The 25549-nt window shown below is 46.2% G+C and overlaps 3 protein-coding genes and 1 long non-coding RNA gene across 5 annotated transcripts; 3 read left to right on the forward strand and 1 right to left on the reverse strand.

Moving 5' to 3' along the window:
• Positions 1 to 131: 131 nt before the first annotated feature.
• LOC9638512 (probable cation transporter HKT9) lies at positions 132 to 4067 on the forward strand. Its single transcript, XM_024681964.1, has 3 exons — positions 132 to 2481; positions 2597 to 2875; positions 3046 to 4067. The coding sequence occupies exons 1-3, from the start codon at positions 971 to 973 to the stop codon at positions 3494 to 3496; spliced, it is 2241 nt and encodes a 746-aa protein (XP_024537732.1). The 5' UTR covers positions 132 to 970; the 3' UTR covers positions 3497 to 4067.
• A 945-nt stretch (positions 4068 to 5012) lies between these two features.
• On the forward strand, positions 5013 to 6843 carry LOC9649982 (tRNA wybutosine-synthesizing protein 2/3/4). 2 transcript variants are annotated; one of them, XM_024681920.1, is made up of 8 exons: positions 5013 to 5404; positions 5455 to 5584; positions 5641 to 5876; positions 5945 to 6080; positions 6130 to 6206; positions 6259 to 6365; positions 6413 to 6525; positions 6616 to 6843. In XM_024681920.1, the coding sequence occupies exons 1-7, from the start codon at positions 5037 to 5039 to the stop codon at positions 6520 to 6522; spliced, it is 1164 nt and encodes a 387-aa protein (XP_024537688.1). In that variant the 5' UTR covers positions 5013 to 5036; the 3' UTR covers positions 6523 to 6525; positions 6616 to 6843. The 2 variants fall into 2 exon arrangements, with proteins under 2 accessions (XP_024537688.1, XP_002976864.2); XM_002976818.2 differs by lacking the exon at positions 6616 to 6843 and having other exon boundaries at positions 6413 to 6604.
• A 9364-nt stretch (positions 6844 to 16207) lies between these two features.
• On the forward strand, positions 16208 to 17942 carry LOC9638513 (protein SSUH2 homolog). The gene is made up of 7 exons (XM_002976819.2): positions 16208 to 16294; positions 16356 to 16535; positions 16585 to 16621; positions 16674 to 17002; positions 17069 to 17210; positions 17270 to 17395; positions 17473 to 17942. The coding sequence occupies exons 1-7, from the start codon at positions 16243 to 16245 to the stop codon at positions 17849 to 17851; spliced, it is 1245 nt and encodes a 414-aa protein (XP_002976865.2). The 5' UTR covers positions 16208 to 16242; the 3' UTR covers positions 17852 to 17942.
• A 567-nt stretch (positions 17943 to 18509) lies between these two features.
• On the reverse strand, positions 18510 to 18895 carry LOC112348772. Its single transcript, XR_002993170.1, has 3 exons — positions 18812 to 18895; positions 18671 to 18762; positions 18510 to 18598 (listed from the first exon to the last, which is right to left on the reverse strand). It is a non-coding gene; the product is annotated as an uncharacterized LOC112348772 (long non-coding RNA).
• Between the last annotated feature and the right edge of the window lie 6654 nt (positions 18896 to 25549).

Raw genomic sequence — 25549 nt, forward strand, 5'->3', positions numbered from 1 at the left:
TGGAGATAGATTATCTCGAAGTTTTCTCACGCCACGAAAGCTTCCAGGTTTCCAGAGAGGTAATTTCTCCCGACAACTGGGAACCTGCCCGGAAGCCTTTTGATCGTGTCTTGGCTTGTTTTTATCAGAGCAAACTTTGATAACTCGCTCGCTCACGCTCGCGACACACACTGATCCACGAATAAACAAGTCGTTTCTTTAAACAAGTCTTCTTTCTCTCTCGGGCCCTCTTTGCGGCCCAACAGCCGCTACAACGATCCAGCAACCATATACATATCTCGAGATTATTCTTTATATTCCCTCGAGGAATAATCTTCTCGGCTCCCTGACGAAACAACCAGTGACGCGTTGTTTACAACTGCCTGTGACGCTTGGGCCATTTGCCTCGATCGTTTTCTATGGTTTTGGCTTTTGTTGGTATACGAGTTGATCGACGTATCGATCGCCCAAATGCGAAGATCATCCATTCCTTCCATCCAGATAGAGATGGCGGCTTTGAAAAATCCAAGTCAATTAGCCGAAACCCAGGACGTGGAGTTAACATCACGTAGGATCTTTGGGACCTTTTGGAAACATCGGCTTTGGTTTTGGCGTGGTTTTCTTCTTCGCTCCAAAGTCAGAGTCTGTGCCAAGATATTCGTACGGATGGCGCGTGTGTACGGATAACTGTTATTCCCCTGCGTTGGATCCGGCCAGCCGACGGTCCAGATGCGTCGCCCCGGGCTTGAAAAGCTCTCCCGGTTTGGCTGGAGCGCTGGCATTGATAGAGCTTTGATCGAATCGAGCAATCGCTCCTCTTTTATCTTTTTCTTAATTTTTTTCTTCTTCTCCCGATCAAGTCGCCGCGGATCATTTTCCCTGACCAGTTCGCTCGCTCCGCCCCGGGAAAATGTGACCAACAGGAGGAAGAAGAAGAAAAAGAGATTGATTAGGTCTGTAGCGCCGCGATCGCCGATCGATCGACTAGGAAATGTCCCAAGAGGATGAAGCCCAATGTGACAGTTTGAAACGATCGCCGCCACGGCCACCACCACCACCGCTAGCGCCACTGCCAGAGAATTCCTCCAGCGCCACCACCACCACCACCGCGCACGGCTACCCAATTGACCAATTCCTCCAGCAGCACGAGATTGTCCGATCGAGCGCCACCACTCCCCTGCGATTGCTACTCTCGCGACTCCGGTGGGGGATCATCAGGCCACCATTCCCCGCCAGCGCCTTCTCGATCGATGGCGATGAGGAGGAGAGGATCAAGAGGAGCAGTAGCAAGGAGAGAGGAAGATCATACGTGCTGCTGCCACGGTGGATTTCCAGCCGCCTCACCTTCTACCGCCTCCACCTCGCGTACTTCGTCACCATCGCCTGGGTCGCATCGATCTGCCTGTGGCTTTTCCCCAAGAGCGATCGCGCCGGGGCGGACAAGCTGGCCTTCATCGACTGCGTCTACAATGCCGTGTCCTCGGTGTGTACCACGGGCCTCATCAGCGTCCGGATGACCAGCTTCTCGCTGCCGGACAACATCCTCATCATGATCCTCTTCACGCTGGGCAGCCCGATCTTCACGTCGGTGCTGCCGCTCTACATCCGCCTCTTCCAGTTCCGCAAGAACATCGTGGAGATCGAGCACCACCTCGGGCAGCCCGAGGTGGCGGCGGCAGCGGAGCTGGAGTCCGAGGGCGAGCCCGAAGCCAAGTCCGAGATCGAGTCCGTGGTGTCCGAGATGGAGGCCGAGGTGGTGCCCGAGGTGGTCGGGCACCGGATCATCACGCGGCGGCGCTCCGCCAAGAACATCCACGCCGCCAACGCCGTGACCAAGCTCCGTGACGCGCTGGCCACCATGCGGCTGGAGCACGACGCGCTCGTCTCGCTCAATTGGGTCGTCTCGATCTACTTCGTGGTGTGGACGATCCTGGGCTTCCTGGTGCTCGAGATCCTGCTCCAGTGCTCCGCTAAGGACATGGCGGTGCTGGAGCAAAGGTCTGTCAACCATCTCTTCTTCTCGCTCTTCGCATCAATCTCCACCTTCACGAACTCGGGGATATTGCCGCTCGACGATAGTATAGCCGCGTTCCGGGAGAACAACGGGATCCTTCTCTGGCTCTCGATCTTGATCCTGGTCGGGAACACCCTCTTCGCGCCCTGCCTCCGCACCACCATCTGGTGCCTCAAATCGCTCAGCGCCACCCCGGCCAGGAGAGCGATCTACGACTATCTTCTCAAGAATCCTCGGCGCTGCTTCACTCATCTCTTCCCCAGGAATCAAACCATCTGGCTCGTCGTCACCGTCATGGGATTCAATGCCTTCGAGAGCGCCTTCTTCTACATTCTCAGCTGGCGGTCGCAAGCGCTCGATGGCTTGACCACGCCGCAGAAGCTCGTCAACGGGATCTTCCAGTCCATCACAACGCGCAGCGCCGGCGAGAACGTCGTCTCCATCTCCGCGCTCTCGCCATCCATGCTAGTCCTTTACATTGCCATGATGTGAGTGGAACTCTCTCCATTTCCCCTTTGTTTTGTTCCTTGCAGCAAATGCCCAAGGGTGGCATTTTTTTTTGTCTTTTGGGTCTTTTTTAACGCGACGCTTCTGGCTTTGCAGGTACATTGCGGTGTATCCCGTCTATCTCTCTCGCCAAAACTCGCAAGCCCAAGACGAGAGCGTGGAGAAAACTAGCAAAAAGATCCAAGACCACGGCAAAAAAAAGAAGAAGAAGAAGAAGGGTGATTTCTCCATAGCCAGCCAGTCCAAGCGGCTGATAGCTACCGACACGGCCTATCTCTTCATCTCGATCTTCGTGCTGTGCATCATCGAGAACCGAAAGATCAACGATGATCCACTCAACTTTTCCATCTTCAACATCATCTTCGAGGTCATAAGGTGGGTAAAAAATTTAAAAAAACTTTTGGCAAACAAAGTTCGTGACTTCCTCTCTCACGGGAATTGGGAGCTCCACGGGCTTTGTTCTCTAGTGGCCACGCCTATTGAAAGCTCTGGTTCTCTATCTAACTCCTTTATCCTTTGTTTTTTCTCTTTTTTTCTCTGTGCAGTGCTTATGGCAACGTCGGTTTGTCACTGGGCTACAGTTGCTCGCTGTTGCGAAAGCTGACTTCGTTTAGCTCCGACACATCGTGTGAAGATGTGCCTTACAGTTTCTCTGGCACCTGGAGCGTCCCGGGCAAGCTCCTCATGATCGTCATCATGTTTCTCGGCAGGCACCGTGGGCTACCCGATAACATGGACTCTGCCTTGCAAATCCCAAAGAGTTTCTTCACCACCACCAAGCGCGACCAAAACTATCAGCACCACCACGAAAATGGTATCAGCTTGGACCATCAACCCGTGGAGATCCACCCCGAGTACGTGGTGGAGATTCCGGCAGCCGTGGATTTCTCGGTCGTGGAGATTGATGGCGATCAAGCTCGTCAGCAATGCTCTTGCGGGCCGGATCATCCCGACCGGTTGGAGCTTCAAAAGCTGGACCGGTTTCCAGTCGTGTGAGGACTGCGATGCGCCTCAATAATGGACACGACCGGCTGTTTGTGGATTTGAGGAGGTGAGGAGGACTCAACCAAGGGAGAAAGATGGCGACCAGGAAGGAAAGAAAGAAAAAAACAATTTTGCTTCGAAAGGATGGATGCTGTTCTTCCGGGACGCTTTCCTCGACTCCACAGCCCGTTGACGGCGACTTCCAACACTTGCAAGAAACTCTGCAGTGATAAGAAAGCCGGGACAAGTTGACGACTTTGAAGAGATGGTCAGTCGTAATAGTTTCTCTCGCTCACTTATATAAGCAAACGAGAGAGAGAGAGAGAGAGAGAGAGAGAGAGATAGATACAATTTGGGACAAGGGATCGAGAAAACTTCCTTCTTTTTTGGGCGCTTCTGGCCTGGCCTGCGTCTCTCGACAAAGACGTGTGCGTAACATGGCAGCAGGGCCCTTCCTTTCTATCTTTTCGGTGGCTCCAGTGGGATGGAGACGATGACTCGAAAGTGGACGAGTCACGACGTTGTCAAAATGTCTTGACAACGAAAAAAAGGACTTTTTTATAGATTTTTTACGTTTCTGGTTGCTACTGCTGCTCTACTGCTGCTACTGCTGCCGGAATCACTAGAAATGCGTTTTGTGGTCTCGAAAACTCAAGAAAGCTTGGTGCCAGGAGAGTTATAGCCAGGTTGAGCGAGTACGGGAGAGACACCGAGGAACGTCCTAATCTATCGGGGGTCCCTTTGTTGACCACCGTCCAGAGCCGAAAAATCTCTAGTAGACATTGAAAAAAATAAAAAAATTCGTGAAGAAGCTTCACACACAGAGACCACCTTCCATTTGGCTTGGAGCCTGGAAGTAGGACGTAGACACGAAAGGAAGAAGGTTGAGAGTGGAGCAGCGAGACGAGAACACGCAAATGCGAAGGAAGAAACAAACACATATCAGCGTGTACGGGCCGCACGAATTTCTTATGCTTGCCAAATGGATGGATTGGAAACAGGCACTATTTACACGCGGCTCTCCGCGCTACCTGAAAGTTCCTCCACAAAAAGGGAGAAAATTATAAAGCAGTAATTCAACTCCAACTTTGCCTCCAATGGCGGCTGTGCGTGGAAGTCAGTGCTCCAGGCTTTACGCAAGAGCAAACACCACGAACTCAACGTGTTTGAAGAACAAAATGATCGAATCGTTTTGTGCACGAGAGAAGAGTAAGAGCTATATGGGAGCCTCAAGAGTTTAGACTTGAACACCCAAGTTGGAGGCTTTTGATCTTTCCGTTCTTCCACTGCTCACAAAGACAGTTGCAAAAAAAGTAGATCACGTTTAAATTTTATTAAATAGAATTTTCCTTCTTTTATCTGCAAAAAGTCAAATTAAAAACAAAAATAGCAGTTTGACTGAAACCAGGTGCAAAACCAACATTGGCCCAGATGGATTTTAGCTTGGGAGGGCTGCTGTTTCCCAAAGGTTGGTTTCTTCGCCACCTTTCGCAAGTTTGACATAGAGCAGTAGCGAGGGCGCGAAGAACCCTAGGTAAGTTTTTTGGTTTTCATGGAGCCGGGGCAAGCGTGGGCTCTAGAGGTCGAGTGTCGCGCGGCCAAGGCTGGCAAGGACGCGCTCAAGCGTCTGGGATGGCTGGATTCAGGGCGCCGGAGCCAGCTGACCTGCGATGGGTCCAAGGTAGCGTTTCCAGTGACAATGCAGGGCGCCCAGGCGCTACTCTCGATTTTTGGAGGAGAGAGAGGCCAAGATCAGTGCGAGCAGCTTGTTGGTTCTCCCGGAGCAAGCCTTGTTTCGTTGGAGCTGCCGGGAAATCGAAGAAGTAGCATCGCTCCCCAGCAAAGATTGAGTAAAGAGGTGTTGCTGTTGCTCCAGGAGCGGGACCTTGACGAGGCGCTCGTGGAAGAGCTTCCAACGAAGTAAGTCATTGTTCTCGTGGTAAAGTGCTAAGTCTCAGGAGACTTTCCAGGTGGGAAAGAATCGGTGATCTCGTAATTCTTCCGGGGAGCTCACTGCGGAGCGAGCTCTGGAAATCTCTAGGATCTCCGCTGTGGAAAATCATAGCAGAGTGCCTTGGTGTAACCAAAGTAGCACGTCAAGTAAGTAGAGATTGCTTTCTCTTTGATTATTCTATAGATACAATAGATGTTTCCAGGGCCCGGTTGCCTCGACTGGAACGAGAGACAGTGGAGTGGAAATGCTGCTGGGCGAGGATGGCTGGGTTGAGCACCGAGAAAACGCTATTCTCTATTGCTTCGATGCCACCAAGTGCATGTTTTCTTCTGGAAACGTGACTGAGCGCTCGAGGATGGGAGAACTTAACTGTGACAACGATGTGATTGTGGATCTCTTTGCCGGTATTGGCTACTTTGTGTTGCCATTCCTCGTGAGGTAGTTGATCGAGCAGCTTTTCTCTTACGCTGACAAATGTTTCTCTCCTTCCTTTTGGTTTTCACAAGGGCCAGAGCGAAGCACGTCTATGCATGCGAATGGAATCCACACGCTCTCTACGCTTTGCGCCGGAACTTGCGTGCCAGTGCTGTCGAGAAACGGTGTACCGTCATTGAAGGTGACAATCGGCTCACTGCTCCTCGGGTAAATGCGTTAAGCTTGGAGAAAAGATTTACAAGGCTTTACTTGGCAGGAAGTTGCTGATAGAGTGTGCTTGGGACTTCTCCCCTCGAGCGAAGGAAGCTGGGCTGTGGCAGTGAGAGCTCTAAAGTAACCGTGATTTCTTTCATTTGCGTACAAGTTTCCTCACTTCTTCTTTCAGGTCAGGCGGTGGAATTCTTCACGTTCACGAAAACATCAAGGACGTCGAAGAGGAGGACTGGATTGAGTACCTCACTAAGTCCCTCCAGACACTTGCAAACGCACAGGGTTCGTGATCGCTCTTCTTTTACTTATTTGGATCACGTTGATGATAGGAAGAAGCTGGGAGATCCGTGTGAACCACATCGAGCACGTCAAGTGGTATGCTCCACACGTACGTCACATTGTAGCAGACGTATGGTGCAGTTCATTCAAAGAAACGTGATAGGTATAGAAGCTCTCCAACTCTTTTTGCTCCAAAGAACCTTTTTCGTAGGAAAAACTAATATAATATTGGTTTAATGCAATCCAATGGTAGCTGAGGAAAGCAGAGGCTTCGTCATTGAAATCAGCTTTAAAGGTGAAGATTTTCAACAATGCTTTTGATAGTTTGGCGAGCACTGCTTCTCGGAGTTCCACAATGAAGAAATCTTGATGGCGATTCACAGACCGCTGGTTTGAACTAGTAGTTATGGTATTCCCGCGGAAATAGTAAATACCACCAAAATGTATTAAGGCTCTCACACTCTCTCACTATGTTGTCTCTTCTCTCTCTACTTTGTGTCAACAGTAATTTCATTAGTGATATATTTATATTTAGTGATCATTATTTAATGACATAACCAAATTATAATAATTAACTTAACAAAAGGAGTGGAACAGTTGGAGCCGTTGACTAAGGCGAGATGGTCGTTGACCCGCGTGAAATTGGCGTTGACAGGAGCCACTGCTGAATTGGCGGATCCTCCCTCCGCTGCGTCTCAGTTTGGAGACTCCAACCTATTTCCCTCCAGCAGCGTCAATCCCAGAGGCTCCCTGCCGCCAACCAGGGACGTGCCAAAAAGGGCGGGATTGGCGATGACGGGCGCCACTGCTGGATCTTTGGCACGTCCCTGGTTGGCGGCAGGGAGCCTCTGGGATCGACGCTGCTGGAGGGAAATAGATTGGAGTCTCCAAACTGAGACGCAGCGGAGGGTTTGGACGGAGACCTCCGGGAGGTACTCGTTGAGCAGCGATTATTGGCTCGTGAGGCGAAGTGTGGAGTAAGAAGACGAGCAGCTATGGCCTGACGTATACGGATGGGCTGGCTATGGAAGACAGTGGCCACGTGGGGGTGTACATAACACGCATATGGTCCAGCTACCCTTGATTGTCTTAAACACCTTAGACTCTTCTCTGAGGAAACAGCAGAAATTGGAGGCCCTGGTGATCGTTGACGAGGATGATGACCTTGAGTTTGAAAGCCGGTATTATTTGCGAGTTGGTTCTTAGTTGTATACTCGGCATCCAAAAAATATGCCTCGACTCAAGTTTGATGACTACTCATCACCATCACGTGTTATTACACCAAGCTGCTTGTCTTGTTTAATCACTGATTCGTGCAAAACCGTGACACAACATCACACTGGGGCATCCAGGAACATGTCTCGACCCCGAGCAAAGTCTGAAGGCTCCTTCGCTGCAGCAGTGGCGGTGATCATCGAATTCATGGTGACTATATCCCAGGTACATCGAAGAATTCCCTGCAAGCGATAATGCTCGCATGGTAGCGGCTCCAGTGACATTGCATGGCGACGATCGTTTTAGAGGAAGGTCAAGATCAGTCGAGCTGCCATGAACTGCCCAGCAAAGATGCTTCAGCAGTGAGGTCTTCACGTGTGGAAGAGTTTCCAATAAATGTACAGTAGGAGATTTTAAGGCTCACCAGCCAGTTTTAGAAATCTCTAGGATCTCCGCTGTGGAAAATGGTGTGATGAAAGTAGCACATCATGAAGTAGCTCTTTGACTGTTCTATAGATACCATCGATGTTTCCAGACCCGGTTGCCTCGACTGGAACGAGAGACATTGGAGTAGAATTGCTGCTTGGCGAGGATGGCCGGGCTGAGCGCTATTCTTTCGATGCCACTAAGTGCATGTTTTCTTCTGTAAGCGCTCGGGGATGGGAGAACTTCGTACGATATGGTTGTGGATCTAGGTATGGCTACTTTGTATTGCCTTGTCTTGCCTTTTGATATGCATGCGATGGAATCAGGTCCCACCGTGAATCCCCATGCTCGCCAGCATCGAGAGTTCTTCCTTGCAGCTCCAAGGCCATTGCTTGTGGCGTCCTTGGCTCATCCACTCATTCTTATCTTATGCGTGAACCACGTCAGCAACGTCCGTCACATTGTACCGGAGTGCACATATCACAAGCTCATCAGTTGCATTAGCTAGTTACGAGCTCGTAACTAGCTAAAAAAAAATTTCATAGCTCGTACTCTTTCTAAGGAGAGGACTTTAGCAGTCATTCAACGGCGGGTGATCCATTGGAGAACACGTAAGAACTTACTAAATGCTATATTAGAAACTCGATTCCAAACAGATAGCTTCTCACAAACTCATCCCCAGCTCTGTATAAGCACATGCCTTACAATCTATGGACTTGACCATATGCGTGTTCCAGAGTCCGTGATGTAAACACCCGCATGGCCACTGTTTTCCATAGCCAGCCCATATGTATACTTCAGCCCATAGCTGCTCGTCTTCTTACTCCACACTTCGCCTCGCGAGCCAATAATCGCCAAAACTCCATACTCGTTGAGATGCAGGTAACATCCCGAGTCCCTCCCGGAGGTCTCCGTGCCCCACACCCTCCGGTGCGTCTCCCTCACACTCACCACCAGCGCGCAGTCAGTCTCCATGGTGAGCACGAACAGCAAGTTTGGAGACTCCAATCTATTTCCCTCCAACAGCGTCGATCCCAGATGTTCCCTGCCGCCAACCAGGGACGTGCCAAAGATCCAGCAGTGGCGCCCGTCAACGTCAATCCCGCGCGGGTCAATGACCGTCTCGCCCGCATCAGCGGCTCCATCATCCAAGATTTTAGACTGTGGAAGATAAAGAAGTGTAAGATCAAGGGTGCCGCTGCCACTACCGGTACCTGGCTCTTCCTCAAAAGGAGTGTCTCGCAGCTCATACTCGATTCCAAAATAGCGGAGAACCAGGTTGACGTGGCCGTACCACATGTTGACAATTGGATCCAAGTCCTGGATCGTGTCACGGATCTCCTCCAACATCGTCGTGATGCTCTGGATGAGCTCGCGGCCCCCGGCGCTGGTGCGGCTGGGCGCCACTGTGCAGATGTCACTGTTCTCCATGAAAGCTCGGTTGTACAGCCACAGCCTCACCCGCACAAACGCATTTTGGGTGTATTCCACGACGAAGGACATGCTCCGCCCTGTGCCGTAGCCAGCGTCAGGGTTCAGGGACCTCAGGTACTCTTCGATGCGGCTTATGAGATCCAGGACGTGGGTGATAGCAAGCTGGCCAAATCGCAGCCTGAACCTGAAGATTCCACGGAATGGAATCCCCGGAGGTGGCTGTGCAATGCAGGGACAAGCAAGTGACATGAGTAGAGCAAGTGACACAAGGCTGGTTCTCATGATTGGCCTCAACAATTTTCCACATCAACTTAATTGAGCACAAATAATTGTTTTTATATGTTTTAATTATTTCATATCCATCTATGTATGTGTGTTGGCTCTAGCGCATATGCTTGAACGCTCAACAACTATCCCAGGAATTTGCGCGCTTAACAAAGCCAGGAAAGCAGTGGTTTCTGGCAACATTCTGAGAATATCCCTTCACTATTTAAAGTCTATCATCCGGACTATATGTAAAGGCATGCCCATCGTTGTGAGCGCCCTTGGATCCTTACAAGGCATGTCCCTTGTCCCATGCTCTGTGCTGGAACTTGAGCGCAAGTGAAGTTCAAGGAACAGTATATTGTCAATTAGCTCACTGCTCCTGGGGTGAATGCATTTATTCTTGGAGAAAAGATTTACAAAGGGTTTGCATTCTTTGCAGAAAGTGCTGATAGAGTATGCCCGGGTGAAGGAAGATGGGCTATGGCAATGAGAGCTCTAAAGAAACAGCTATTTTCTTTTATTTGGTTTTCATAAGATCTTTATCAATGAGTTTAAATTTGTAAGGGAAACAAATTAAAGGGAAAGGGCCTAAAATGAATAAAACTGCAATTTAGTATTAAACAATAGACTAGAGTACTATATCTGTGACCGCTCTATGGAAGAAACTAGACGCATATGAGGTACCAGGAGTCATGAAATCTTGCTCAAAGCTGGCACAAGTGACACTACAAAGCTTTGGAAGTGGTTTGTTGATGAATACAACCAACATTTGGACATGGAGGTGATGAGAATTCATTCTTAGATCACGTATACATGACAAGGACATTCAAGCACACACATAAATGTTGAACAAGCTCTTCTCAGATCTCGGGAAACGAGCATGAAGTCCCTGAATCCATGAAGAAGATCCAGCTTTAAAAGTCATTGCCAAGAGAGTGGGATGGGATGATGAGAGAGGGCAACTTCACCTTTGATGGGGTTATAGTGAAAGCTTATCAACTTTTCATTGTTGCAAGGAAGGAAAGATCAAACCACCAGCCAGGCTATATATGCCAAAAAAGCGCCAATGAAGGCTATGGTTGAAGGAATGGAAGGTAAGGATGCTGAGAATGCCACAACTAGAGATGAGCATTGTGCATATGACTACCTCAATAATGTTTTGGAAAATTTGATAAGAGGAACCATGTGATAAGATTGAGGAAGAAAGTCAAGGTCTAGAGTGGTCTTAGGCAATGATACTCAGTTTAGGATCCATGTTCCATGTTTTTGAACTTTTCAAGAGTTCACCAAATCTAGTATTACTCAAACCAAAAAATGTATAATTTTATGTATTGCAAAACCCTTAACCATTTGGAAAAGCCATTTTTTAAGTCGTTCTTTTTGGTTTTTTTAAAAAATATTTACAACAAAAATAACAATATCAATTGATAATAATGTATTCTTTATGGAAAAAACTAGCTCTGCATATTTGGGAAGAAGCTATTGTATGGATGACATCAAAGTAATCTTTAAGCAATAGGTAACAAATGTCAAATAAATGATAAATAACAGAAGCTCATATTTCTATAAAGCCTTGCACAAGCTGAAGGACATCATAGTAGGATTGGATCTTAGGAGCAAGGTTAGACAAAACTTTTGTGAGTCTTGTATGCTGGAAAACCATCATTATCAAAACTTTACTTCATTAAAACATCAGAGTAGTTAGCCATTTGAGCTCCTTCACTTGAACTTAAGTGACTTTGGCACAAAGCACTTCATTACTTTTGTTGACAATTTTACTTGCCAGCAATGCTCAATCAAATTTCTGCCCTAAAGACTTGCATTTTCTTTTTCTATAAGGAAAGAATGAAGTTATGGAAGCATTCAAGCACTATTAAGGCTTTCATCGAGATGAAGCTAGAACAAAAGATTAAGGTATTGAGGACTGATGGGGAAAAAAGTATTGTAATAATGCCTTTTGAGATTTTTTGCTATGTAAATGGGATCTAGCATCAAATCAGTAGAAGTTAACATAGTGATATAGGAATTCAAGGCCATATTGTTAACTTTTATATCATCTTTCCTAAAGATGACTGCATGCAAAAGGTGGTGAAAGCAACATGCATAAGCTTCATGAATTCTAGTGCTAGCTATTCCTTTTGGGTTCTTAAGCTACAATATGATGGGACAAGTTATATTAAGAATGATCCATGCACAATACTAAAGTAATATGCCACTAGCATATTGTCTTAGAGGCATGCTTGATCCTGTGGAAATCCTCATTGGGCATCACAATATAAACTAGCTTTAAAAGTGTTGGAAGATGCTATGTCTCTATCTTTCATTGATGAGAATATTCTTTCAACATTTGAGGAAGCTATATATAGTCTAGACTTTGGTTGTGGGTCTTCTTAAACACTCATTTGAAGTTCATAAGCTTGTGATTATTTAGAGTAACACATTTGATCCTTGAAAAGGGACTCCATCTCATCTTGGATGTGGGAGGTATAGACTAGAATGAGACATGTTTTTTAGTGGAGAAGATGATGAGATATAAACAATCTTAGCCATCACAAAATGCCAAAGAATTGTAGAGTCCACTAAATGAATGTGAAGACTTTAACAAATGATGGTATATAGTCTAAAGAAATCTTCACATATATGGTACCAAAAGTTTGACAAGGCACTACTTAGATAAGGATTTCACCCTATTGCTGCTAAAAACCCTCTCTTTACAACCTTTAGTGGGGTTTAGATTTCATTTCCTCAAAAGGTATGTAGCTATATCCTAAAAAGGCATGTGGCCCCTAAACCCTTAACCCAAAACTTGTCCATTTAGCCAGAAAGATTCCTTAGGCATTTTTGGAATTAATGTATTTTGTCTCATTAACTATTCTCTATAATTTAGGAGCATATGTTTTAAAAATAATTATTTATCAGTAAATGAAATTGCTCAATAAAACCTCTCTTTGAGTGTACAAGAAGAACAATATATAATCAATGTTCAAAAGTAAAAAAATCATATAATCAATATAGAAAATATTTTTTATTTATAGTATTAGCAAGAAAAAACATAAATGCATTTGAATTAACTTATGGATATTAAAATTAGAAAACATTTAAAGAAACAGGAAAAAAATTTAGATTCAGAAAAATAAGGCAAAATAGTTATAGAAGTTTTAGATAATAAGAAGGTATAATAATTCAAAAAGATAGTATATATACAGAATATATAAAATTATAATTAACAAACTAAATTCAAAAATTAAGAATAAAATAAAATAGAAATTGTGAGTGTTTAAAATATAAAAATAAGTATATTTTTTGAGGTTTAGACCCCTGCTTATATATAAGAATGGATGGATCAAATTCAATTCCAAGATAGTCTATATATTATAGTACTATAATTAATGTATTACCTAGCCAAGGTAATACATATATATACATGCACCATACTCACCTTCAAATAATGAAAAGGTAATGACAATAAGTCATAGAACTTTTACTAAGTAATTATAAATTACTATAAAAATATAAAGCTCTTACAAAACCACTAACAAAGTTGTTGACAACCATGACCAATTGTATACAGAGTTGCAACTAATTTATTAGGATTTTGTAGTTAACTTATGCTTGTGTAATAGCTTTGGATTTTGTTTAATCAAATACTTAAACCAATGATAAAGTCATGACTTTGAACCAAAACAAAGGATTGCAAGAAATATAATAATCAATAAAGCACTATTACAACAAATAACACATCCCATCTCTAAATTTACCTGTCAACAATTCTCCAAGACCACCATTAACTCATGTTTATAACTATGAATATAATTTACCTTTGGGCCTTCCCTTTGGTAAACAACTGAGACCCATGTTAATTTAGACTTACAAATATCGTCCTTGTCCAATACCACACATAGGAGGTTAGACTCACTTAATTTGTATTCTACATCCTTTTTATCCTCTTTTTGAAGGAAAAAATTGTTTTGAAGCATAGGTTTTATTTGGATTTGCTACGTTTATTCTCATTCTACTATTTATGTTTAGCTTCACTTCACTATCACATTTGTTCGGCCTCACTATGTCAAAGTCGAATGTTTTGTTCAAACTTGTTTTATTCATCCTCACTCTACAATCTATGTTGTTCATCTTTACTCCAATATCATATTTTCTTGTCCTCACTAGAGGAAGAAACATTGTGGAAGAAGAAAAAATTCAATAATTGTCAAATTAGAAATGGAAAGAGAAGGAAATATATTCAAAGTCTAGAAAACAAAGAATTTGCTATAATAAAATATTTTGGCTAGTATAAAATAAGTAAGAGATTACATTGTTCAACCTTCTTAACACGCAATTCAACATTTGAGATAGGAAAATCAATAAAAAAAGTCTACACTCTCAAGAGAATATATAAACTCTTTAGTAGCAATGATGAAACAGAGGTTTTTAATGGCACTCATAATTGGGGATATGTATTCAATCTGAAACTCTGGCTAAAGTGACTCAAACCCTTGGAATAGAGGAATATTTAATATTAGAATTGATCAAAAACTCCACCAAAGAAACAAAAATAAGATTCTCAGCTTAATGTATATGCTCAATATTCAGATTAGTATAAGAAGGATAGAAAACACTCAATTTAACACTAGACTAAGAATGAGAATTATAAAAGTAAAAAATGATTAAAGTGCCAAGAGAAGGAAATATCGCGAAATTTCCAACTCCTAATCTATATTATAAGCTATCTCCATAATAATCAAGTTCCCTATTATAATCCAAAATCTATTTGAACTTGTAAATATTGTTTCCTCATAAACTCAATCCTCAAATATTCTTTAAAAACTAGATTGTATCATCTATAGTTCGTTAATTGATGTTATAATCACACTCCATAATGACAGAAGATGACAAAACACCAAGAATAACACAAACTATATAATCACATCCCACAGAAATTAGAGATAGTATCACACCCAAGATAGGTGCAACACCAATATAATCACACCACACAACACCAAAGGTTCAATTCAACAAAGTAGCAATAACAACCTTAAATAACATACTCCTTAATCGATGATAGTGTGGCATGGTAGAAGAAGATTAGCAATAAAGATCAAAAGAAAGAGTAAATCTAAACATAACAATAGCTAGAATTCTAGAATTTGCAAAAAGTTAATATAAATCTAAATTTAAAAGAAAATAAAGAAATAAAAACAAAAAATACAATCCTGAATATTAAAGCAAAACAGTGCCAAAAAACTTTGCCCTTCAAGGACAAATTGCAATGCTTCTCATATTTACTAATATAAGTGCTCACGATATAAGAATAGGTATATTAATTGGGGTTTAGACCCTTGCTTATATATAAGAATGGATATACCAGATTCAATCCGAAATAGAGAGTCCATATGCTATAGTAATATATAGTAATATAATTAATGTATTACCTAGCCAGAGTAATACGTGTGTGTATATATATATATATATGTATGTATGTATGTATATATATATCTATGTGTATATGTGTATGTATATATATGTATGTCTATATATGTGTGTGTGTCTTTACAAATATGAAATACTAAAAAGATTTACCTAATTTTTTACAGGTTAATTTTCGAAGATATAAATATAAAATTATTTTTATTCTTAATATTATTAAATTTTTAAATGCATATTTGTATAATATTTCTGTATGGATACTATATATAATGTGGTTAGAAAATACAAGAAACAAAAATACATAAACAAGATACCTCACGCCAGATGGAATTCCACAAGAACCCTAGAAATTCCCGATTTGCACTCGTGGACTCGACACTAGAATTGCGAGATTTAAAACTGTACTGTCTACGCACTCTTCATTTTTACCTCATCATTAAACCACTTTTCTGTTCCCTAAACTCCGAGTTGTAAATGAACCCATGGGCTTACACTTGCGAAGAACCGAGAGCAGTAGCATCTGCTCGGTAGCTCCAGGGGTAGCGAGCTCATCCAGAGCGTCAGGACGATTGGAGGCGATCCGTGAGGAGCTCGAGGGTCTACCGGGACATGCGGTTGGTTCTCCGCTTCTTCAAGGACGAGCCAGGTGCCTTGATCTTAAACTTCTCGACCTTGCAATCTATAATCTTGAATGATCGAGTCGCTGACCCGGGTGAGATGGTCGTTCACCCGCACCAGACTAGCGCCACTGCTGGATCTTTGGCAAGGAGCTCGACGCTGCCGGAGGGACAGATTTGAGTCTCCAAACAAGGTGTCGTGCTTATCATGGAGAGTAACTGTGTGCTGGTGGTGCGTGTGAGGGAGACGCACCGGAAGGTTTGGCTGGCTATGGAAGACAGTGGCTTCGAGCATGCATATGGTCAAGCTCATATATCCAGTTTGGAATCGAGCTCGAGTCGGGTTGCAAATGGCCGAGAGTGCTTCGCGACAATCGACCATTTTCTCCAGGCAATGGATCGCGATCGCGAGCGTGATCCTATTAACACACCTCTCTTCTTAAATGCTACCTAGGAAAAGAGTACGACTTTGCAAGTTATCAGGGTTTTTCTTTCGCATGGAACAAGAGGAGAACAAGCGGCCATTGCTCGCGGCGTCCTTCGCTCCAGGTATGGAATGGCTCCACACCGTCCTGTATTTTCCAAGCCATCGTTTTCTTCGATCAAGCAGGCCACGAGCCGCGAGTTCCAGTGTGGACGGGAGAATTCCCATGCTCGGAATTGGAAGCCCAAGTCACCGGATCTGAGATACGAGCCGCCGCAGCGCACGATCCATATCCGGCTTGGATCAATGCTTGTGTGGTCACTCCGGATAGCTCCATCCAAGGCGCTCACGATCCTGGCTATGGAGGCAAGTGGACTCTTTCTCCATGAGATTTTTTGCTCACTTCTAGTTGCAGACGAACAAGCAGCTTCTTCTACCCACGAGAACTCGAGGTTGGATGTGGAATTAGCTTGTTGGTTTCTAACTCTTCCCCTCGATCTCCAGTGTCCAGAGCTTGCAAGAGGATGAGATTCGCGACTTACTCATCGATCACGTCCACCACCATTGCTGCTGGGGGAAGCGGCCAGCGTGGTCGTGGAAGATCAGCAAGGTGGAAGACTGTAATGCCTACGTTGGAACTCTGGAAACTTTCATCGAGGAGAGAGACCTAGTGGAGGAGTGTGTTCCATACGACGGTCGAATCATAGACGAGGGTGGCCGAGCTCCCGGACCTTGGGAACTCGACACTCGTTCACACTTTCCACCACTCTTCGTGAGCTCCAAAGAGGCTTTGATCAAGGTGCCACACTCGGAAAGTGTGGAGCAATGCACAGGTTCTCTTGGAGCTCAAAACTTTTTTTTTTCTTTTCGAGAGATTTTTGCTGAGTTTCTTTGGCCAGGTTGCTTCGGACAGGGAGATATCGCTTGTCATGTTTGCACGATATACGATGATTCCGGAAATCTCCAGCAAAGGAAAAAGTTTACGTGCTCGGGATGCAATGGCCGTGGCCTCATTGCTCACTTGGATGGCTCCGACAGCAGGTTTTTCTAGATTGATCTTCGAGTCTTTCACTTATCCTGCCAGAGCTCTCTCTTTTCAGCTGCAAGGAATGCAAGGGAAGCGGCAAAGTTTACTGCCCGAGATGCCACTCTCGCGGTTTGCTGGCATGCGAGCACTGCAAGTCAGCCGGATCATTCGTCTCATCCATGAGCGTTCGCGTTAAATGGTTAGTGCTTCTCCCAAGCTTTTACAAGCTGCCAGTGGCGATTGATCTTAAGAGTCCATCTTTCCTTTTACTCCCAGGAGGACACTGCTGAGCAGGAAAGTGATCGCGTCCAGCCACGCCGCCTCCGTCCCGGACGACGTTTTCCAGCGAGCCAAAGGCGTGGAGCTCTACTGCCACGAATCACAGCAATGCCAGGCAGCAGATTTCCAGGACTCGGCACTGCTCAGCCGCTTCTCGAAGGAGATCATCCGGGAGCGAGCTCCAGTCCCCCCGGCGGCGCGAGTCGTGAGCGAGAGGCACCGCATCACGGTGGTTCCCGTGACCAGAGTGTTGATGAGCGACGGCAAGAGAAGGTGGTTTAAGTTCTATATCGTCGGGCTCAAGAAGGAGGTCTATCTCAAGAACTATCCACAAAAGTGCTGCTGCCAGTGTTGCCATAGCTGCACAATCATGTAGGTAATTTGTCTCTTGATAAACTCATTGTCGTTATGCTATAGAACTTGGCAATGACCGATGCCATCCTAAGAAAAGAGTATGTTATCAGAAATTTTCTTCTTTTTCTTGTTCTTTCGCATGGAACAAGAAGAAGAGATTTTTCATAAGCTTCCAGTTCTGAGCAGGGAGAATTTTCCCGTCTGATAGTGACCTGCTCGATCGAAGGCATGGATTTTTTAACTCACGAGATCTTTGCTCACTCGTGGCTGGCTGTAGTCACAGACAAAACAACCAGCTTCTTTCACTCGAGCACTCGTTGGATGTGAAATTAGCTCGTTGATTTCTAACTCTTCCCCATGTTGGTCCATCTCCGTGGAAGAGATGGAGCGGGCGACTCGAGGTTCAGCTTCTCGGGCTTGTTTATTCCATTAATATTTGCGTTAACCAGGGCAGTGAGTATGACAGAGAACTATGGCACGTAGCACATCTCCCTTATTGGCACTCAGGGATCCAGCTTTAGCTCATCCATGAACGCCCAGTGTGATTTGATAGTAAGAAGGAGCCACAGAGTTTTAAAGAAGGGACATGCATATGAATCGGACTTCTTCTAGTAGCAGTGTACACCAAGCAAAGCTTACTCTTATTCCATTTGGGTCTCTAGTCCTAGCATTGAGCAGAGTAGCAAATCGACACATACCTGTGGTTGCTTTCATTATAGTAGCTCGATGGCAAGGCGAGCCGCGAGATTCACATCTTTACGAGAGTATCCTGTTCAAAGAAGAAGGACAAGGAGATGAAGAAGAAAAACAAAGTCGCTCAGACTCTGGCCAGCGAGAATACCTCAAGTCTTCCTGGCAGAGGACATCGTTCCCCGTAGCGTTTTCATCCTGCCTGCAAAGCCGCCATCCTTGAGATTCCCGGCCAGCAGCTTCCTGCATTGAATCAAAAATGATCCAGCGAAAGAAAATGTTTGACGAATACCTGACGCTCTGCCAGCAGCTGGTCCTGCAAATCCTCCACCGGTATACAAATCCTCCCGGAACCGCGCCAGCGTGCGTGCGCAAGTCATGAAGAAGTTACTGCACAGACCACAAACTGTCCTGTGCGACTCGCTCGGACCGCTCGCCCTAGCATATCGTGTATCAAGGTCAAGCCGTGCTCGTTAGTATGCGTTAGCACAAGAAAAGAGAAGAACCGCTACTCGCTTGAGATGTGTATCCTTGTGCCTCATATCCACTTAGACGTGGACATCGTTGAGGGAATTGAGCTGGGGCAAAACTTCTGGCAGCAGATGACACGAGCAGGACATCGTAAGAGAAGCAAGCCGAGGGTTGAAGAATCGGAGGTGACGTTCGTGTCAGAGAAACCAGAGGCATGAGGAGACTACATGATCAAACCATCAGAGCAAGTTCCCCCAAACTTCTCTAAATCAAATCACCTGAAAGGCGCAGCGGCCAGAGTTTGTGATCCGGCAACATGTGGCAGTGCTCCTCCTTGGCCAGGGGCAATGTACATTTGCCAACACCTGGAATCTTCATGAGCGAAGAAAATGGAAACGCGGTAGCCATCGATTTACCATGACAGCGAGCCTGGATGAATCCCTGGAGGGACAAGTAGAGGCGCTGCTGCTGCTGGTAATTTCCAAAGCCTCCCGGACCGATCGCTTGCTGCTGCTCTCGCCGCCAGCACGATTACTGTTTTGCAGCTGCCCAATGCGAACATAACATCACATAACAAACTCGTTACAGCCATGAGAGCCCCATAGCTGAGAAGTGTAGAAGCATCAATGAGGTTTGCGAGCATACATTCTTGCTTGGTGGCGTTGGATGGATTATATTTCCAAAATATTAAAAACATAAGGGTTAAAAGGGCTGACCTAGATCATATTATTTGCACAAGATAGTATTGCCGATCAATTTCAGAACTGAACAAACAAAAGCGATAAGAAGTAGCATTCCAGACTGGCAACAAATCAAAAGGTGAGTACTCACTGTCTCTTTTTTGCATTTGCTACAAGATCATCATACAATGCAATGGAGCAGCATTAGTAACCTCAATTGACATGTTCCTTGATCAATGACAACGTTGTATAATTGAAGAAGATAATGCAAAACCAGAAAAAAGTTTCACTTTGTTCATTGTGCCCATTGTGTTAGTGGCTCCTTTTATAGCAGCAGCAACAGAAAGGTATTGGCATACATTGCCTAGACAACAACACTGGGCTAGAAAAACTTCCTGCGAGTTCAATAGGAAAAAAGGAGCCAAAAGAAACATCCCTGGAGCTTTTGAATGTGCTGCCGCAATCTGATCAATTGCTGTCCCAAGATCGTCGTTGCGCTGAAACTCGATGCCTGAAAACAATTTTTCTGAGCACTGCCTTCTTCGCAATTTCTTGGGGAGCATCGACTTTCTTCTAAGCTTTTGGCTGGCGGACGTAATATGGGTTAGGGCTGGTGATGGAGCATGTAGATATCCTTTTGAAGCTTCCTGGACCGAGTCTCTTGAGAGCGAGAGCTGTTTGCAAGGCTTGGAAAGAAGTAATTGATTCTCCATGGTTTTCAAACCGCTACAGGGATCCATCGCCCTACATCTTACTGCCATCGTCAAAACAAGAGGGCTTGCCATTCTGTAACATATGCCACTTGGTTCTGGGTAAGTGGTTCAAGTTGGAATTTCCATCCACATATATCCAGTTGGTCTCTCAGTCCGGGCTGGTGCTGGTCCGGGAAGGCAGAGTTTTTTGGGTGGGGAACCCATTCTTCAATAAGTGGAAACGATATAACTTAGACTTGCCATTTGCGAAATTTGATCATGAGCTTGCAACTCTAGCGGATCATGAGCAGGGCTACCGAGTAGTATTTCGGGTGCGTAGGTTTATGCAAACAGCAGTCCTCTACTCTTGGAAGTCAGAGTGGCTCGTCACAGAGCAATGTAAGGAGGATATCAAAATGGAGGATTTTGCGGATTTTGTCACATCCTCTTCTACTGTTTGTGGCAACATCATCCATTCCATTGGGTCCAAAAACAAAGTGGCACTACTAAGTTGTCGTGTAGACAATGGCAAGGTTCTCTCGCTCCGCTACTTGAAGCTGGGATCTGAAGTACTTGAAGGGCGTTTTAAGCTCTTTGGTTGGGATGGCAAGCTCTACTTGCTGGGAGAAAATGACAGTCACTTATTTGGACTCTTTGAAATAAGAGGAGAGAATGTAGTTCTGATAAGCTGGGCGCCAGAAAGCATTTCTATAAAATTTCCCTTCGTAAGGTCGGCAAGCATATACAACAATATTATCTACTGCATTTTTCAAGTGAAGCTAGCAATGCTAGTAACTTACAACCTCAGTAAACATGGTTCGTGGCAGGTGGTACCACTTCCAGAACCATTGCCTCTGTGCATTGGAATCTTAAATATTGTGAAGTTTAGTTTAGACTTACCGTTTGGGTTAGACTTGTGTAGTTCCTATTGATTTTCTTTTTCACTTAGTTGATTTTGCTCTTGACCCTCCACACCTGAAAGGTTGTTATGAAAAAAAATCATAAAAATTTTCGAAATAATTTTCTGTCCAGCAGCTTTTTGGATTGGGAAATTTTAGTTCCCACTATAAATCTCATCCAGGCCGAGCATTCAGCAGAGAATAAGCCAGCCGAAGGAATAATTTTGCAAAACCTTTACTCCTAGAATGTTAGAAACACAGTGTTAGGACAAGGAAAATAATGCGAACGATAACATGGATCATGGTCAATCTCCCTTGCCAGAGGCTTGGAAGCTTTCACGAGCACTTGACCAGTGAAAGCTTCCAATGCTCTTCAGCAAGAAAAAATGTCTTTTGAGTTTGTCAAAGTTTTGGTACAGCTACCATTTAGATCTCTGATAGATGGTAATCAACAAAGAGTGGCTCAATCACGTCAAAGGCTAAAGAGGGCTGGGGAAAGCAGGCAGCCTTGCTTTACCCCAATGGCGTTGGTGATCGATTTTTGACTGATAAAGTCGGCAAGGATAACGTTATATAATGCCTAGATTATATCTGGGGTGTCCCATGTGCCTTCTGCCAATCCCATAAGCTTTGTCTTGGGACTGTATCCGAAGCTTTCTTGAAGTTTACGATATCTACTTGTGTATGGTGCATAACATGATTAAGTGATCTGCACAATTGTATTATCGCCAGAAACCCGTCACACATTTCGCTTTTAAGGCATATCAATTGACAATTAAGATTTCTCTGTTTAGAAGAGCATCAATGGAACAATCAAAATAAAGATCTGTTGCCCTTCTTTTCAGGAGCCATGCTCGCAATTCAAGAGAGAAGACAAAAAGCGCAAAGGCAAGAATCAAGAAATGAACTCAACATGATGAAGCTTAACTTTATAGAGTGACTTGTGATCTTATCATATGAGAGTTCTTGCTTTCCGGGTCGGGCTGTGTCCAGGAGTTCTCGTGGATGCCCTGATGGATCTGTTGGAGGTGATCAAGCTCTCGTGGGAGATGGTCAATCCTCTGAAAGCCAGGCCAGTTTCGAGGAGGCCTGCTGCTGCTCATGGCAACAAGGACTACGACTACTACGGTTGTTGACAAAATGGCTCTCAAGTGTGTTACGAAAAGGCTCTGCAAAGATTGGAAATGGGTTTGTCTCCCTAGCGTTCGAGCGCGAATCGCCCACGTCCGCCCGCACAACAAATCTCGTGTCCAACTTCTGAGCAAGACTACCATCTTTCAGGTGTAGATTGATCTCTTGAGCACTTTATTCAAGCAAAGAAATAAAGCTCTAAATCGATCGGAACGAGGTCGGAGATTCGCTGTTCGTGATAGAATGCCAAGCGTATGCATTCTCTAGACAAAGCGATTGGCTGTGTCGATCTCACAAACGAGATCGTGGTGAGATCCAGAACGAGATCACCAGCCGGATCTGGGAGGAGGTGGCTGGTTTACAGCCTGCGGCCACAAGGATGCTTGAGCTGCACCACAATCACTGTCTTGTTGTCTTCGACACTCATGGCTTGCATGCTATCACAAAAGAAGGCAAGTTGCATGGCCTGCCAACTACCCGCCAGTCGTGGATGCTGGGACAAATGCTCTCAACGCACTCCCGCGGCACACCATCTGATGCCAGCACCAGAAACTTACAGCCCCCATCATGATGGAAATCAATTTCCACAACGTCGGGAAGAGCCACTACCGCGGGATTTTTCAACTGAATTCTTATTTCCCTTCCCTTCCTGAATGAAATAATCCAAGAACCCAAACGAGTACAAGGGGCTTAGTAAAATAGCGAGAGATACGGAAATAGGAGTGGAGCGTAGCGTGGTTATGAGCGTCTGTGGCATAACACCACTTTTAAGTTGTGATTCACTGGTTGAATAGTTTACAGCCCTGATCATACTGGCTGAGCACACATCTGACAGTTGAAATCCGCAGATATGATCCGACAAAACGTGTTGCTGTTTGAAACTGCGAACTTCTCCTGTATTGCGTGGTCAATTTCTTGGTGCTTCAATCGTCCTTGCTTGGATCTAACCCTCAATGAACTCTTTATTGTTCCAATAGTGCTACTGCGTCACCATGGATCTGGGATCGAACATTGTTGTGCAACACAACCCAAAAGTTGCTGGACGGCGTTGAAAGGCCTGGGCAAATGGCAAAAACGTGGGAATTATACTTATGGGCTGGCTATGGAAGACAGTGGCCGACTTTCGATGTACTGATGACGCCAGCAGCCGGACGGAGAAGCACAGCTTGAATTAGTTGTTTGTCTGGAATGTCTGGCTTCTTTCCGACATCAAAACATTTATAATGCAAGGTGGCGGGCTTTAAGTTAATGAAGTTGGTTAACAATGTAAGAAGAGTAAAATAAAACGAACTCTCTTTCACCCAAGAAACTTGGCAAGCTCCATTCTTACCTCATTCGCAGCGTCCGCCATCACCTTGCCATTGTTTATGGTCGTAGTCGTCCACTGGATATTGTCCTCGCTCTTCAAGAATCGCCCTCCTCTCGGGTACTGCACTTGCTGCCACCCCATCGCGCTCCATTTGTCACACTGCTCCTCGATCCTCCTCCTCTTGAACCGAAAGTGCGCCGCGATCAAATCCTTGAACACCTCGTCCGGACTGCGCAGCGCCGGCACCATGGAATGCATCATCGTGTTGAAGCACTGCTCGTAGTTGTAGTTCTCGGACTCGTAGTGGCGGCTACCATCCTTGGGCCTGCTCTTCTCCCACCCGGGTTCGTTGTAGTAAGGCTCGCTCACGAACACCAGGCTTTGGAGCGACACGAGCAGCTGGAGCAGCGTCGAGGATCCCGGCTGCCACGATGGCCCGGTCCAAGTCCCCAGCAAGCTCAAGCACACCTTGCCACAGTGGTACAAGTTTGGGTTGAATCGCACCTTGCCGCCGGCGGTGGTCAGGAACTGGACCGACGGAGGGGAGCTCGGGTAGCCATCGCCCACGAAGATGTCGAAGAGGAAGATCCCATTCTCGTATGGCGTGTCGTGGGGGCCGATGATGAGCGCGCGGAGGAGGTCCATCCGGAACTCGTCCACCCGGACGTGGATCGAGGAGTGGAACTCGAGCGGGAGCTGCGTGGCGAGGCCAGCCAGCTCCTTGGCGATGCGCCGGGACCGGCTGCCGTTGCCCAAGTCCGCGTCCCAGTGGATCGAGCTCCGGAAGTAGTGATTCTGGAGGAGCGCAGCGTGGCCGAACTGGAGTGGCTTGAGCGCCGTCACGTAGTCGAGCTCCTCGCTGCTTGGTTCGTCCATGGCGATCACTTGCTTGCCTTTGTCGTCGTGTCGCGGCGGTGGAGAGCTCTCCTTCTCGATCGTGATGCTGCTAGCGCCGGAGGAGGGCGACCCTGACGGAAGAGCACCAGGGTGGCGGAGCTTGAAAACTTGGTCCGAGTCTTCCATCCACGCTGCATGCCACGCGAGGCGCTGCCTCCACGCACTGATCCGCCGCACCAGCCGCTCAAACGTGTCCTTTGCCTCGCCAAACAGCGCCGCCTCCACCGCGGAGTTCTCGTCGTCGTCCACCCCGCCAAGCATCGGCGTGCTCAGGAAGAACGAGGCCTGCGTGTGGAGCTTCGCGAAGCTGGCCATGAGCGACGCCGGATGGAACAGTCCCTCGCTGCCGCTCCAGCAATCGTGGCTCGGATCCGACGCGCTGCCGCAAACCAGCGGGAGGAGCTCCGGAAGGCCGGCAACAGTCCGCAGCAGAGCAAAGAGCTCGAAGTGGAGCTCCGAGCGGGAGACGATGTCCAGCGCTGAATCGTTGCGGAGCAGCCAGCTGAGAACATCGCGGGCGATAGAGTCACGGCAGCACAGCAGCGCGGCTGCTGGCAGCGAGACCCGGCCGCCATTCTCCAGGCACGCCAGCTTGATCCCGTCAGAGAGCTTCCTCAACACCTCGACCACTGCCTTGTCCGAGGCCTCGACATTCTTATCCACGGCCACTGCGCAAACCTCCTTGGAGCTCGCCGTCTCGGACTTCTTCGCCTTGAAAGCTCGCCGGATCGACGAGCTCTTCTTCGTGTAGTTCTTCCTCGCCACCTTGACGCTCAAGCTCGAGTGATACACTGCCCGGAGCTCCTCCACCGTCGCAAAGATGGTCTCCATCTCCGCGTCCCACGAAAAGGTCGCCGCCGCCGCCGCCACCTTGAGCCGCTTCGCCGAATTCTCACCGGGGTTGAAAGCCGCCGAGGCGTCGCGCATCCTCGAGCACAGCCACTGGTCCAC

The sequence above is a fragment of the Selaginella moellendorffii genome, unplaced genomic scaffold (genome assembly GCF_000143415.4).
Source record: "Selaginella moellendorffii unplaced genomic scaffold, v1.0 SELMOscaffold_32, whole genome shotgun sequence".
Classification (NCBI taxonomy): Eukaryota; Viridiplantae; Streptophyta; class Lycopodiopsida; order Selaginellales; family Selaginellaceae; genus Selaginella; species Selaginella moellendorffii.

Excerpts from the sequence above, each read along its gene's own strand:
- LOC9638512 (XM_024681964.1), top strand. The coding sequence starts at position 971 with ATGTCCCAAGAGGATGAAGCCCAATGTGACAGTTTGAAACGATCGCCG. Across the intron at positions 2,482-2,596 it reads GTCCTTTACATTGCCATGAT|GTACATTGCGGTGTATCCCG; the intron begins GTGAGTGGAACT and ends CTGGCTTTGCAG. Across the intron at positions 2,876-3,045 it reads ATCATCTTCGAGGTCATAAG|TGCTTATGGCAACGTCGGTT; the intron begins GTGGGTAAAAAA and ends TTCTCTGTGCAG.
- LOC9638513 (XM_002976819.2), top strand. The coding sequence starts at position 16,243 with ATGGAACAAGAGGAGAACAAGCGGCCATTGCTCGCGGCGTCCTTCGCT. Across the intron at positions 17,003-17,068 it reads AAGTGTGGAGCAATGCACAG|GTTGCTTCGGACAGGGAGAT; the intron begins GTTCTCTTGGAG and ends TTCTTTGGCCAG. Across the intron at positions 17,396-17,472 it reads ATGAGCGTTCGCGTTAAATG|GAGGACACTGCTGAGCAGGA; the intron begins GTTAGTGCTTCT and ends TTTTACTCCCAG.
- LOC9649982 (XM_024681920.1), top strand. The coding sequence starts at position 5,037 with ATGGAGCCGGGGCAAGCGTGGGCTCTAGAGGTCGAGTGTCGCGCGGCC. Across the intron at positions 5,405-5,454 it reads GTGGAAGAGCTTCCAACGAA|GTGGGAAAGAATCGGTGATC; the intron begins GTAAGTCATTGT and ends GAGACTTTCCAG. Across the intron at positions 6,366-6,412 it reads GACACTTGCAAACGCACAGG|GAAGAAGCTGGGAGATCCGT; the intron begins GTTCGTGATCGC and ends CGTTGATGATAG.